Source organism: Rhea pennata, chromosome 5 (assembly GCF_028389875.1).
Source record: "Rhea pennata isolate bPtePen1 chromosome 5, bPtePen1.pri, whole genome shotgun sequence".
Taxonomy (NCBI): Eukaryota; Metazoa; Chordata; class Aves; order Rheiformes; family Rheidae; genus Rhea; species Rhea pennata.
This window is the reverse complement of record NC_084667.1, coordinates 31,920,905-31,935,002: the sequence shown is the minus strand read 5'-3', so window position 1 is coordinate 31,935,002 and position 14,098 is coordinate 31,920,905. Positions and strand designations below refer to the sequence as shown.

General features: G+C 37.9%; 1 protein-coding gene across 1 annotated transcript in view; it reads left to right on the top strand.

Moving 5' to 3' along the window:
- The window catches only part of FAR1 (fatty acyl-CoA reductase 1), a 39,449-nt gene that overhangs the window by 5,708 nt on the left and 19,643 nt on the right, over positions 1-14,098 (top strand). Inside the window, exons 2-4 of the mRNA XM_062577640.1 lie at positions 4,232-4,426; positions 8,684-8,859; positions 10,744-10,923. Coding sequence (XP_062433624.1) covers positions 4,238-4,426; positions 8,684-8,859; positions 10,744-10,923 — 545 coding nt within the window. The 5' untranslated portion in view covers positions 4,232-4,237. The remainder of the gene's footprint in view (positions 1-4,231; positions 4,427-8,683; positions 8,860-10,743; positions 10,924-14,098) is intronic.

Genomic DNA, 14,098 nt, shown 5'->3' with positions numbered 1-14,098 from the left:
GAAGTGCACGTTTTCTATTTCCAGTGATTGGATAGTCTCATTATGACTGAATTTGGAAGGAGGATTTTGCTGACGTAGGGTTTGTCAGTGATACAGTAGAAAAAAGGCTATCTAATCTTGAACAAGGACATATGTGCACCCCCTCACTAATTGCTGGATTTAACATTCATTGGAATTCTAGCTTATTTCAGGCTTTCTTGATGCTCAGAAAGCAAATCTTTAAGCATCTTGATCTGTTTGGACAAACTTGAGAAATGGTCTTTTTCATGTTAAAAACGGAATGTGGGCTTATTGTGCTTGTCTTGAGAGTCATGGAGACCTCAGTGTGTTTAAAGCAATGAGTTAAATGTTGCTGCAGCAGCTCTGAAGGCAAACAGAGCTGCTGTTGTGTGCTCCATAATAGCACTTGCTCTGCCTTGAACGCCAGAAGATGGAGAATGTTGGCTTGGATCCTGAAAGGAGGGGGAGAGGCCAGCCTGTCCATTTTCCTTTTTTTCTTTCACTTTTACTGAAATGCTCAGAACTTCTGAGCATATCGAAGATGAGCACCTTTCAGATGAGCAATATCTTAAAAGTGTTACCATTGGTTTAGCCCTGAAACTGAATTCAGAGTTATTCTGACATCAGTTTCTCTATAGCTTCTCTGACAGAAGCTTTTACTAGACAACAGAAAACTACTGTTTTTTTCTTTCCTGTGTGACTGAAGGTGGCAAATACCAGTGATACAAGTTGTCCAGAAACTTTTCTCATCTCTGTTCTAGAACAAGAACCCATTAGAGAATGTTTTTACTAGATCTTTTGAACTCTCAGATTTTTTGGGGGGGACTTCAGCCTGGAGAAGAGAAGGCTGAGGGGAGATCTTATTAGTATGTGTAAGTATCTGAAGGGAGGGTGTAGAAAGGATGGAGCCAGACTCATTTTCAGTGGTGCCCAGTGACAGGATGAGAGGCAAGGGGCACAACTGAAACACAAGAAGTTCTATCTGAACATGAGAGAAACCTCTTTACTGTGAGGGTAACAGAGCGCTGAAACAGGCTACCCAGAGAAGTTGTAGACTCTCCTTTCGTTGAGATATTGAAAAGCTGTTTGGACACAATCCTTGGGAATATGCTCTAGGTGACCTTGCTTGAGCAGGAGGGTTGGACTAGATGATCTCCAGAGGTCCCTTCCAATCCTTCTGTGATTCTCTTTTCCTTATCTGTTATTACCTATTAGCTCTAAGAATAGCTACTATGTAGGAATTTGGATGTTCCATGGTGCACTTCAGAAAACATTGTGTTTGCTAGGAATATCCAGCTGCATATATGAAGAGGTAGCTGTTAAGTAGTACAAAAATGTAAAGCTGGTTAATAGATACAATTCAGCTATTACAAATATGCAAGTTATTGTATTCTAAAACTACATTAAAAGACTGCTGACACTCCAGTGCTAAATGCCAGATTTGATTCTACTATGTTGTCTTGCAAGGTAGATACCTTTTTGGACCTGCTCCTTGTTATGGGTTAGAGGCAAACTGAAGTTGCATTGGGAACAAATTTTTTTTAACTGGGTGATTTTTATTAGGATGGTGTGGGTGGGTGGCTTTCTTGTTTTTTGTTTTGTTTATACAATGAACATGTTCTCAAGTAACTTGCTTCCTTAAAGAACTTTAGACAGTAACACAACTAATATAATTACACGCATGTGGTAATTCCCTCTTGAGCCTGAAGTTAGCATTGTTGGCAACTCCTGTGTTAACTGGCATGTAGAGTTAGTAGGGCAGACCATGGGCTGATTACTTGCATTAACATTTTTTCATTTACCCCTAGATTTTGTAAATGTCTTTACCCTTACTTCAGTTTTGGTGTTTCTAGGCAATTCACTCGCAGTCCCAGTATGTATTGGCACAGATAATTTGTTAAAAAGATCCTGTGGGAGCTGTACCGACTTTGTCCTTAAAATTCAGTTTTGTTATAATAATAGTTGCATGAGTCTTCTGTCCTCCTTGAAGAAACAGAAGGAAGACTTATTTTATGCATGGGAGCAAGCGTGGAATTTTTTTAGGAGGAAATAGAATTTAATAGTATGTGCAAAAACTAGAGTTAAGGGGAGGGCGTGTTTGAAATCACAATGAGTCCTCTTTGTTCTTGTGAGAGCAGCAGTAAAGGCAACAGGCCTGTATTTTACATTGAATAGAAAAAATGACTTGTATGAGCTAGCTGTATCTTGCTAGTTTTATCTTGCCTTCCTTGGTTTATTTCCTTGGTTTTAAAGGTTTGTAAGTATATGGCAAAACTGAAAGAGGTGAATGGGAAGAAGCTACTGCTACTGAACTGATCTAACTTTCAAAGGAATGATTTTGGATGATTGTACTTTGGCCTGTGGAAATTGCAGCTCTTGTTTTATTTCAAACTCGCTACTGTAGCCCACTGACAGGCTTTTTAGATGCTTCACCAGTAAGTGCAGGAGCTGTCCTTGTGAAAGCAGGGAATCAAAATAAGATTTGGCATATGGGACAACAATGCATGAGACTTTGTATCTAGACTTTTAAAACTGAAGTTTGTGAAGGCAACAACTCATTTTTAGCAAGTAACTGTAGCAAGCTTGTTCAGAGACTTCATCATTATAGGAGCGTAGGAAAAGAGTATCATAGAGCCTTTAATACCAAAGATACCTGAGTTCTAGGCAAGTGTTCAAAATTTTTTTTAGCCTTTTGGGCAAAAAGTAGTGAATAGCAATGTGAATCCTAGCATAGAACAGCTCTTGTATATTCCATGGTAAGTTTCTGCTTGTAATAGCCTGCTGTCTCAAACAACTAAGTACTTCTATATAGAAGTTATTTTCCTGTATTCTTGGATAAAAGGCGCAGAAAGGCTCTCATCCTTTTTACCAGTTCAGTGTTGTAATTCTTGTTTAAGTTAAGTCTTCATCTACCTTCAAGGCGACTTAGCTTTTTTTGAGTGCAGTGCCTTTATGGAGTCATGCAAATGTGCTCTCTGTCTCTTTGGTAGTTTTTTGATTGTAATGGTTGTGTATGCATGTGTATCTTGTACAATTAAACTTGTACTATGTAAGTTTGTTGTTTTGCTAAGAGAACTTGAAGATTAGTAAACCAAGGTGTGAATATAGACATCTGTTATATAGCCTTTTGTGGTAAAAGGAAGCTGTTTTAGTGGGGTGTGGTGAAGACACTGGTATATCAGACATCATAAAATAGCTTGTAATTAGCCCAAGGCACAGTTTGAGTTCCAGAGGTTGTTAAGGTCACGTTCCAAAGACAGCATTAGTGGGGAAAAATAGAACTTTCTAAGAGTGGATATAATTCTCCAATTTCTGGTGGTATTATTATTATCAGTATCTAGGACTAGTCATAGTCTCCAAACAGTTAACTGGGGGAGGGGAAAGGATTAATAATTCTCATAGCTAAATTAACTTTTTAAACTGAAGCAAAGCCTACAGTGTTTTCGAGCAGTCTGCTGGGTTTCCATTACCATCCCTACCCCTTCATTTCATTAGAGAGAATATTTGTGACTAGCAAGTCTTCAGTTTTTGTGATAGTTCTAAGAGCACATCTTGTTGGGAGGAATTTTTTTTGGGGAGTCATTTGGTGAAAACATGGCAAATCTATATTATTTGTTGAAAGTATAGCTTTTGTTATCAATGTGAACACAGTAGTTCCAACACCAGTCTGCTAACTTCACCTTTTCTGTGGCCTGGCATCCATCCTTCATAGGAAGACTCTGCCCAGCACTATCAGGGGATTTGCTGACACAGGGAAAAATTCCAGGGCTGGCAATTGGCAAAGGTCTGGCTCCCTGTTTTCAGTCAACATATTTGAAGCCTCCACTTGTGATTATATTTTAATATATGACTACAGGCTACATGGAGCACCCATCTAGTCTTACAGTATTAAAGGACCATGCACTTGGAGATAAAATACACCAAAAGTTCAGCTATTTTCCTAGGCTAGGTGGAGGTCGAACTCCTTAAAAGTAAAACACTGTTATAGAAGCAGTTTACAATTACCAAACTGTAATAAGAGCTTGTTTGAGTATAGTGACTCCATAAGATTCCTTGGAATGTTTGGGCTGTGGGGAGGTATACTTAAGTATTAGCTGTAGGTAAAAATGACAAGTAAGCACATCTTTTCAGTATGAAATTGAATGTTCGCGTCTGTACAGTTTATTTAGGATTTCAGATTTGTAGAAGATAAGGAAGTTTTAATATATTACTTTTTGTTACTTCTGTTAAGGTCACAATGGTTTCCATTCCTGAATACTATGAAGGAAAGAATGTCCTCCTGACAGGAGCTACTGGCTTCATGGGGAAAGTACTTCTGGAAAAGCTGCTCAGATCTTGTCCTAAAGTGAAAGCAGTGTATGTATTGGTGAGACACAAAGCAGGGCAGACACCTGAAGCACGAATAGAGGAAATAACCAGCTGTAAGGTATGTGTCATATGCTCATGAAATGCATTTTGATCCATCTTTTGTTTCCATTTCATTATGAAGACAACTTTAGTTCATTTAAAGCAAATTACTGTTTTTCAATGCATTTTGTTCTAACAGAAATTGAAAGCTAAGACCTGTCAATGTTACTCATATAGGAAAGCCAGTAGCAGAAAGTTATCCTTTATTTAGCTCAGGAAGGTGTTTAGCTATAATGTATTGAAAAGTCCAATATCTGACGACTTGTTAAGAGACTGTATAATCGAGAGCAGGAGGATGTGTGGACTGAGTTAAGGCCTGAATTGTGAAACTGACTTGACTACTGGCCTGCTTTGATCTTAAGCAAGTCACTTTTCTTTGTGCCTTGCCTTATTTTCTTGTCTATAAAATGAGGATCAGCACTTCTTTCTTCTGGAAAACACTGTCACATCTACCAGCAATCAAGGAGATCTGATCTGATTTCAACAGGCTATTTAAATAGGTTATGTTTGAACAGGACGGATATGTTTCCTTAATAGATTCTACTACAAATTTCTATTAGTCATCCACATCCCTGTAAGCCTGTGACAACAAAGGCAAAGCACTGACATTCTTTGTTCTGGAAGTATCAAACTAGATATCTAAATGATTTTTCTATTGCAGGCTACACCTAGCTGATTACATATTGGTCTTGGTGCATGGGTGGGGTACTTTACTCCTGAAAAGACTTATTTACTTTAGAGTTTAGGCTAAGTTGGGAATTCTTAATAAATGCAGAACTGTCCATCAGTACATGAATAGTACAACGTTCAGTAGATGTATGCTGTACAGAGTATCCCATTTATAATGTGAAGAAAGTGAGAGGAGGGATTTGTAGCAAAACTTCGAGGCAGAATTTGTTTAGGCATACCCATGTCTAGCACTCTTGTGGGATGTAGGCATTGGCAGTCCAAACTTTGGAAATCTGTGTTCAGATGCAATGTAGGCTCCACAAGGTGTGTGCTTAGAAGGTTATTAAAGGCACTCAATAAAAATAATGTATAAAGGCATTTAAGATGGGAAAGGCAAACCTTTTGAAGCAGGGAACTGAATTTCCTTGCAACTCTAAGTTGAAGTCACAGCAGACATGAGGGTAGGTTTGTCCTTAAATAAACTGACTCATGTCAAAACTCTTGCTCATTGCTCAAAAGCGTCTGCTTGCATGCCAGTGCCTTGCTATAGCATTCAGCAGAAAGAGTTGCATTTGGGGTTCAGTTTTAAGATCCATCCACAGATTCTTTCCTTCATATTTACATGAGTTTGTCAATTCTTCACTCCTTAAAACAAATATATGTTCAGGCTAAACTAAACCCTTGGGGGGAAAGGGGGAGTTTCTCGCTTCACTTTCTGTATACACTATTAGAATCATAGAATCAGTAAGGTTGGAAGGGACCTCTGGAGATCATCTAGTCCAACCTCCCTGCTCAACAGGGTCACCTAGAGCGTGTTAGACAGGGTTGCATCCAGAAGGGCCTTGAAGATCTCCAGAGAAGGAGACTCCACAACCTCTCTGGGCAGCCTGGTCCAGGGCTCTGTCACTCTCACAGTGAAGAAATTCCCCCTCATGTTCAGGCAGAACTTCCTGTGGTTCAGTTTGTGCCCATTGCCTCTTGTCATGTCGCATGGGATAACTGAAAAGAGTTTGTCCCCGTCCCCTTGACACCCTCCCTTAAGGTACTTACAGATGTTGATAAGATCATTACTCAAATAAAAGGTGGGGAATATTCAGGCAGGTGGGAAAACAGCTAGTAGTGTGAACTAACAGAACCTGACTGAGGCTTAGGCCTCAGTGTTGCTTTTGGGAAGCTCATGTGTTGTAAGAGGCTCTTAAATTTACAAGACCCAAACTTTCTGCTTAAAGTCTATACTAGGCCTTGAGGTGTTATAATCCAAAGTGTTTTATGAGCCTGGCTAACCATTTATTGCTGGAACAAGTCCAAAAGATGAATCCTTTTTTGATAAGCAAAAATACTGCTTGAGATAGTCCTACATTTTAGTCTCTAGAATAAGAACATAAAGTGAGTGCTGCTGCATCTCTGTGTAGAGACACAGCTGAATCAAGGTATTTGTTCTGACTTTATCATGTGTTTAGACAAATTAGGTTGAAAGTATATTGTTTAACTAGCATTAACTTGGTCAAGATGACTCCAAAGTAGTATGAAAGTATTTAGTGGGATCTGTTGTCTTAATGTGTCCTGCTGTGAGGAGGGCCCTGTCAGTAACTTCGGACCATTTTGACTGGCACAATAAACATACTGCAGATGTTTAGATACTCTGTTTCTTGAAGAGTTTAAAATCTAAATGGGTGAAAGTGAGGGTTAAGAGCAAAACTGAGCTGCCAATAGCAAAAAAAAATGGATTTTCTACTTCCATTGGATTTGAGACATCTAATTGTTGTGGTAGTTCAGCATGCCCATCACTTGTGGTCTAGCTATTTGAACTTCCTACTTTGTACTTGTGTCACTGCTAGTTCAAGATTGTGCCAAGAATATATGTCTGTGGACGTGAAAGGGTGCAGAAGCAGATATCTAACATTAAAAATACCAGATGTGTTCTTTTAGGTGTTTTATTTTATTATTTAGTGCTTTATCTATGGGACTGCTTGTATTTTATAATGCACATCACGCATCTTAATACAATTAGAGGGCAGTAGCTTCAGTTTTACATGTTCTTAGAGGCTGACACTGTCATTCCAAATATAAAATCATAGTAGGTCACTTTCAAAATAATAAGTCTTCCTGCCCTTAGGTAAGTACCAGTAGCTGTACTGCATGAACTAAGAACTGTAAAGGCATTAAACGCTGTATTGGTAACCTGGCCACTTAAGGTGCAATCTCATGCCTGGGAAGTCAAAGATGTCTGCTACTGGGCATATCCCATGTTCTTACTGTAGTGTTACCACTGCTACCTAGGTGGTCACACAGTGAGTTGTATTAGCTCACAATCAAGCTAAAAAATCTATATAAAAATCTATACAAAAAAAATACAAAAGTATCTTTCAGCTGGACCAGGAAGTTCTCACAGACTTGGGCTAGTTACTATTGCCAGTGCAAGAGAAGCAACAAGATGACAAGGAAGTTAGGAGATGAGACCAATCTGTTTGGGAGTTGTATAAGCTTAGACTGCCTTAAGACAGCCATGAAACTGCACCTTTAAGTTAATTTATAGTAGAAAATGAGTTGGTTTCTTTTGATGCTGTGAGGAAATGGCTTTTAACTATTTTCCCTCAGTATAACCACACACTTAAGTAGAAGAGAAAAGAAGAGTACTGCTGTGATTTTTAATGTATTCTAATAGACTTACGTTGAAGCAGTTGTGATACTGGCTTAATTGTGGAGGGGTCTGCTCTGGTGACACTTTCAAGTGCACTTTATTCCTACAGCACTATTCTTCTGCCCCCACCCCCCAAAAGCTTGCATATTAATGATTGAGTTGTGTGTATTAAGCCCTATATGGTTAGAATCCAGTTAATAAAATCAAGAGAATGAACTCAGCTGTGGGTGGAATTTTTTTTACTAAAAGAGGTGAATGTCAGCTTGGTAAGATTTATCAGATGTTCCAGCACAGTGAGCAGCCTTTAATTCTGTTTATTTTACTGGCCAGAGAGATAGGTGTCTGATGTTTATGGGGGTTTTCTTGTTTTGTTCTTTTGTTCCCCAAAGCTCACTCAAGTCCAAGATAGTATTTATTAATTCTAATATATTTTTTAAGTTTGATAAAAGCTTTCTAAACCTAAAAATATCATGAATCCTACAAGAATTTAGGGGGACATTATATACCTTAAGAAATGGGCGGACTATTCTCTTTTTTTCATCTTGAAAGAACAAGAGATAATAATATTTAGTTCACTAGTTAAAAATGCTTTAAGTCCTGTTGTCTAAAGAAAGAATGGTCTCTACTAGACATTGTAAGAGAAATCTGGTTTTAAGGATAGATGTTAGCAAATTTTTAATTGCAAACTGAAGTTTTATAGCTTCCTTTGCAATGCATGCAATACTTGTTCTGCTTGGCATCAAGTGTGCAGTTTCCTACTAAATATGTTCATGTGGAGTTAGTAACATGCTTTTATAAGATTCTAAGTGTGGTTTTCTAACTGCTATTGGTTATCTTGAGAAATAAGGATATCTAACTTCCTATAGGCAGAAAATGTGTATGTGTTTTGTTTTCTTTGCTTACCTGAAGCTTGTATTGTATTTTCACTGGCTATTAGTTTGAATTTTTAGTTCTGTTTTCTGACAGCTCTTTGACAGGTTGAGAGAGGAGCAGCCAGACTTCAAAGCAAAAATAGTAGTAATTACAAGTGAACTTACACAGCCTGAACTGGATCTTAGTGAACCGATCAAGGAGAAGCTTATAGAATGCATTAATATTATATTTCATTGTGCTGCTACAATCAGATTCAATGAAACACTAAGGTGAGTCTGAAATTCTGTATGTACTAAATTTGTGCTAATTTGGTTAACCAGTGGTCTGCAGAAGGAAGAGAGAAATCAAGTGTCTGCATGGTTCTTGTCAATATTCAGCCTTTCTGTTAGGCTCCTTCATGTACTGTATGATATTTGGTCAATTTCATGGTTCTCCTCCCCCCCCCCCCCAATGTATTAATCTTTTTCCCTACATGAAACTTGACTTGAGCTATTAGGTTTCCATTTGCCTTTCATAGGTGGTCTTCGGAGGCCTATTTAAGATTGCTTTGCCAAAGGTTAGGTTTACACTGTCCAGCATCAAAAATTCGTATCTTAAACCCTTAGACAAAAAGGCAAATGGATTATTGTCATTCAGACTAAGTAAATGGTCATTGTACTTTGCTCTAGGCTGTGTGTGCCTATACATGCAACTGTTGAGGACAGACTTGTATGATGCTAGTTCAGGAACGCTTTGTTTTTCTGAGTCTTCCCATCCTCATATGTTGCTGTAATTCCTTGGATGGCTGGCAAGGATGTAAATAAGCTCTAACTGTATGCAGTGTGCTTACTAGTTATATTAGAGTCTTTTCCCCCTTGTGTAAGAGGGAACATAAACCATTCCTTCAGCTCTCCTTCATGGAAAGTGAATATGTGTTTCCAATGGGGATAACTTCAGCAAAGCTATGTGTTGAGGAAAGCTCTAGTGCTTGATCTTTTTACCTGATGATCTAACAAGAAAGTGAATATTCTGGGATTTCTCCATGTCTTCAGAAAATTCTTCGGTGAGAGGAATAGAAGTTTGCATTGGAGGGAATAGAGAGAAATGGATGAGAAAGATGAAGACTAAGCAAAGTTGAATAACTTTCATCTTGTACAGAAATTCTGTTAATGAAATGATAGGAAAAGGACTAGTGAAAGTAAGAGAGAGGATGTAAGAATTCTTATATTCACTTTTGGCACTTGCTTTAGTGTTGAAACATGGAATAAATACCTGATTTGGGGAAATGACTTTGAGAAACTGTTGGTAGTTTTTGTGGAGAAATGAGAAATGTTAATGTAACACTTCATGGCAAAGATCTTGATAAAGCTGTATTTAGCAGTATTCTTGAAACTTAAGTTGGTTTTTGCACTGTCTGCAACAAGACTTCAGCCCATAATAGGTTGTAAGCTGGAGAGAATGTCTGAATTGTATAAAATCATCTGTAATACTTGTTCAGTAAGCTATGTTCTGATGTGATAGAAATTATAAATATATACTTACCCCTGTGCAATTTCCTTGAGGACTCTCAATGAAGAGTTTGCAACTTGGAGTGAGGAAGCTGAGGTTCTTGCTCATTCTTATTTTCTTCTTTCCCATTAGGCGTTTGTACTGTTAAGCTTTGTGCTATCTTGCAAGATGTTGCCAGTCATCTAATTTATTAGCCCTCCAAGCCTTCCCTCTCAGACAATAACCTCACTCAAGTTAGGAAGTTCAAACTTATAGTTAAAACTTTGGACCCACCTATTTTGTGGTGACCAGATGTCTTACTGCATTTATTTCCTTCTCATCTTGGGTAGAACATTTTATTGGAGTAGGATTGAGGAGTAAGCTGAGGAGTTCAGTGATTCATTCCCTTTCCCTGCCTGTAAGGGAGCCTAAAGATGAAAGTAAGAACAGAGTGAAATTTAGAAGAATTATCCTGAATATTAAGAGAAGTTTTAGGTTAAGACTGGAGCATATAGCTCCAAGCAAAAGGTTAGGACACTGTCTACGACTTTATTAATTTTTTTAATAAGGAATATTCTTACTCTATGTATTAATCAGTGAGGCATTAGGAATGAGTTGACCATTTACTACTTTTTACTTTCCTTTTTTTTTTATTTCTGCTAATCGAATTTCTGTTTAATCAACAGAGATGCTGTTCAGTTAAATGTGATTGCCACACAACAGCTCCTCTTCTTGGCCCAACGAATGAAGTATCTAGAAGTGTTCATGCATGTTTCGACCGCATACGCATATTGCAATCGGAAACACATTGAGGAAATAGTTTATCCACCTCCTGTTGATCCCAAGAAACTGATGGATTCTCTAGAGTATGTGTTGATATTTCATAAACTACTTCAGCAATTTGTAACCACCTCCTTCCTAGTAACAAAGTACCAAACAACAGTTAAATGGCTGAAAAGTGAAGAAATTAGCTTATGTTGTACTGTAAGTCTAGTGTATGTCTGACACTTACCCTTATAGTAAAGGAAGTAGGCTAAAGTTTTGTGGTCAATTTAAGGTGATCTAGGTGTAGACTGCTGCTGAAAGAGACAGTTGTTTGTCTCTGTTCCTGATGCTTCCCATATGCTGACAGTCTGTGCAGCTGTATGGTGAGCTGGATCAGGAAGCTGAATCGGCTTTTTTTTTTTTTTTTTAAAAAAAACACCTAATCATTAGATCTCTTCTGAAGACTAGGTGTGGAGTGTGGGGATTGTTGTTGGGGGTGGGGAGGGAGGGCATAGGGTGGTGTGTGTTTTTGGGGGATGGAAGGGTGTTGTATGTGTAGGGATTTTTTGTTAAACCTTCATAATCTATTTTAGTTCACTGCATTCTTACATGAGTACTAATACACTTCATGTGCTAACACTGAAGGACGGTGGTAAGGCTAAGACAGCAGCCCTTTAGCAATAGCCTCTGACATGTACCTGAATACCACTGGAAGATCACAGCTTCCAAGATACTGAAAAGGCTCTTAGTTAACTACTCGGAAACAAAATTATAATAGTAGTTCAGTTGCATCTTCAGTGCTTATGTTCTCTGAAGACCTATTTTCTGTAGCTTTTTACTCTTGGATTGGACAAAACTAGGAAAAAATATTACTCATTCTGTATTTTCTTTTCTTTTCTCTGTATATTGCCCTGAGGTCTCTGAGGCTATCAAACCCTAACTGAAACAGGAAACAAGTAGCGAGTATGAGATGAATCGTGTAATATGATAATCAGATAATATTATCTTGTCTCTAAATTGCTCTCTATCCTTTCTTCCCTGTCATATAAATATTTTTTCTTGCAAGTATGAAACTAAAAGTAATCAAGTAAATCAATTAAAAAGCAATGTGTTCTCTTTACCTTGTAGTAGTGTGTGTGTGTTTTTTCACATTAGCTCTTCTAAGATTGCACCCTGAGATAAATAGTTTAAACAAGTTTCACAGGAAATAAACTTCAAAGGAGATATTCTGAAGTAGTTTTTGTCTATTTTTCCTTTTCACAAGCAGAATAAATACAACTGAAAGTGTCATTTGGGCTTGAAGGGCTGTCTGTATTTTAAAACCCGTTGCAATGACATGCTGTACAGAGGCAAAGCTTTAGAAATTTATGAGAGAATGAGTTCTCTAGCCAACAGCTGACTGAGGCACTGATACAAACGCACTTGTGCTCATGTGTCCATTCCCCACACCCTCTGAATTCACATCATGAAGGAATAGTAATGCATGTTGCTTTGAAGATAACAGGATTGGTTAATAAGAATCAAAATATGTTGAATAAACTCCAGTTATGTGACTAAGGTATTGAGACACTAAAGCAAACAAAATCCAAGTCTGAATTTCAGGTATACACCAAAATAACAATGGTTTAAGATGCACATCTGGGTTGTGCTCATGTGCTAAGACAGGAGGTTACCACAGCTTCAGATACATGTGGCTTAATGAATTGGAAAACAAGGTGAAATTGCAAGATTTAACTAAGATAAACAAGATGAATAATGTCAAAAAAAAAAGAGAGAGAGATTTGAATATTCACTCTGAGAGTAAACACTTATTTTCTTTGAAACCAATCACTGATAATGCAGATTAGGAAATAGAAATCCCTCTTGTGGAGGGAAATGAGTTGTCCTTTGGAAATAAACTTGAGGTCCTATAGCCTAAGTCCTAAGATGATCCTTCTACTTATTAAAGTTTTATTACTGTCTATTTTTCTATTCCTAACTCTTGTTATCTGAGATTTTTCTACAGTTACATAAAGGAACTACAATGGGGAAAAATGATGAAACATTCTGTTAAATTGCTGTTAAACTTGCAAACAAAACTTCCAACATATCTTAAACATTAGTTTTTGACAAAGTAGATCTTTTTAGTTGCTTTAAGGAACTTTTTTGAGAAGCACATAGACTAATTCCTCTGACCACATTGAACTGTACTTGAGCTCTCATGGCTCCATCTAATTAGCGACTGATTAATAGCAAGGTATGTCAGAGAGTTACAGAAATGGGACTGTTGCAAGACTGAACAAATTCACCTTTTTGAAAGGCAGATTTCATTGTTATTTTTTTTTAAAAAGGCACATGATATAGCAACTTGAGGCAGGAAGCTATTTGCCATATTATTTTCTAGTTGATTAAATCATAAGGTCGTTGTCTAAGGCCTTCACCATCACAGTGGGTTTAGCTGAACTTGTGTGTTGTTACTAGGAGGATATTCTCACTGTTGTCTCCCTCTTGGCTCTTGAGCCTGTTCAGTCACAGGGCAGTTTGGGTCAAGGAGAAGACCTTGGGGGTGGGCTGCCAGGTCAGGCTTCTGATCAAGCCTGCTGTGCGGGTATGTGATCACTTAAGCCAGCACAAAAGTGGAAGTGATGGTTTGCTTATAATGCAGCTGGCACTTCCTTTTGGGGCCATCACTTTCTAGATTACACAGCACTAACTGAGAAGCTCACTACCTGTGACCTACAGACAACTAACTTGCTAAATCTGCACTTCACATTTGAGAGTTTAGTTGGTGGAATTAGGAATATTGCAGATGAAGTCAGTATTTGCTCTACAGTAGGTGTGTAATGAATTAACTACTTGTGCAGAGAAAGTAGTTGCTTCATGGGTTGTATGCCAGTGGACACTCAGCATGCAGCCCTCATCTCTCTTTTTGATTTTGAGAAATTTGTTTTGTTTTCAGTTCAGACTGTATGCCTTTTGCTTTTAAAAAAGAGGGAAAAGGCATAGTAGCTTTTATTCTGTCTAACAGTAAAGGAAAAAAAAATCTTTGATACCTAGCCTAGTTCATAAATGTGTTTACTTTCTAGGATGTTTTCTAAGAAATGTTTTCAAAAGAATTTTGGAACTGACCAAATATTCTGGTGAAAGGTTTCTCTTCTCTTAGCATTTATTTTCAAATGCTTAGGTTTTATGCTTTAATTTGAAGCAAGATGAACCTGAAGTCATTGTCAACATAGTTTTCTACAAGACAGTGCTAGTGTCACTAGTCCATCGTAACTACAGTGCTGTGGAAAAACA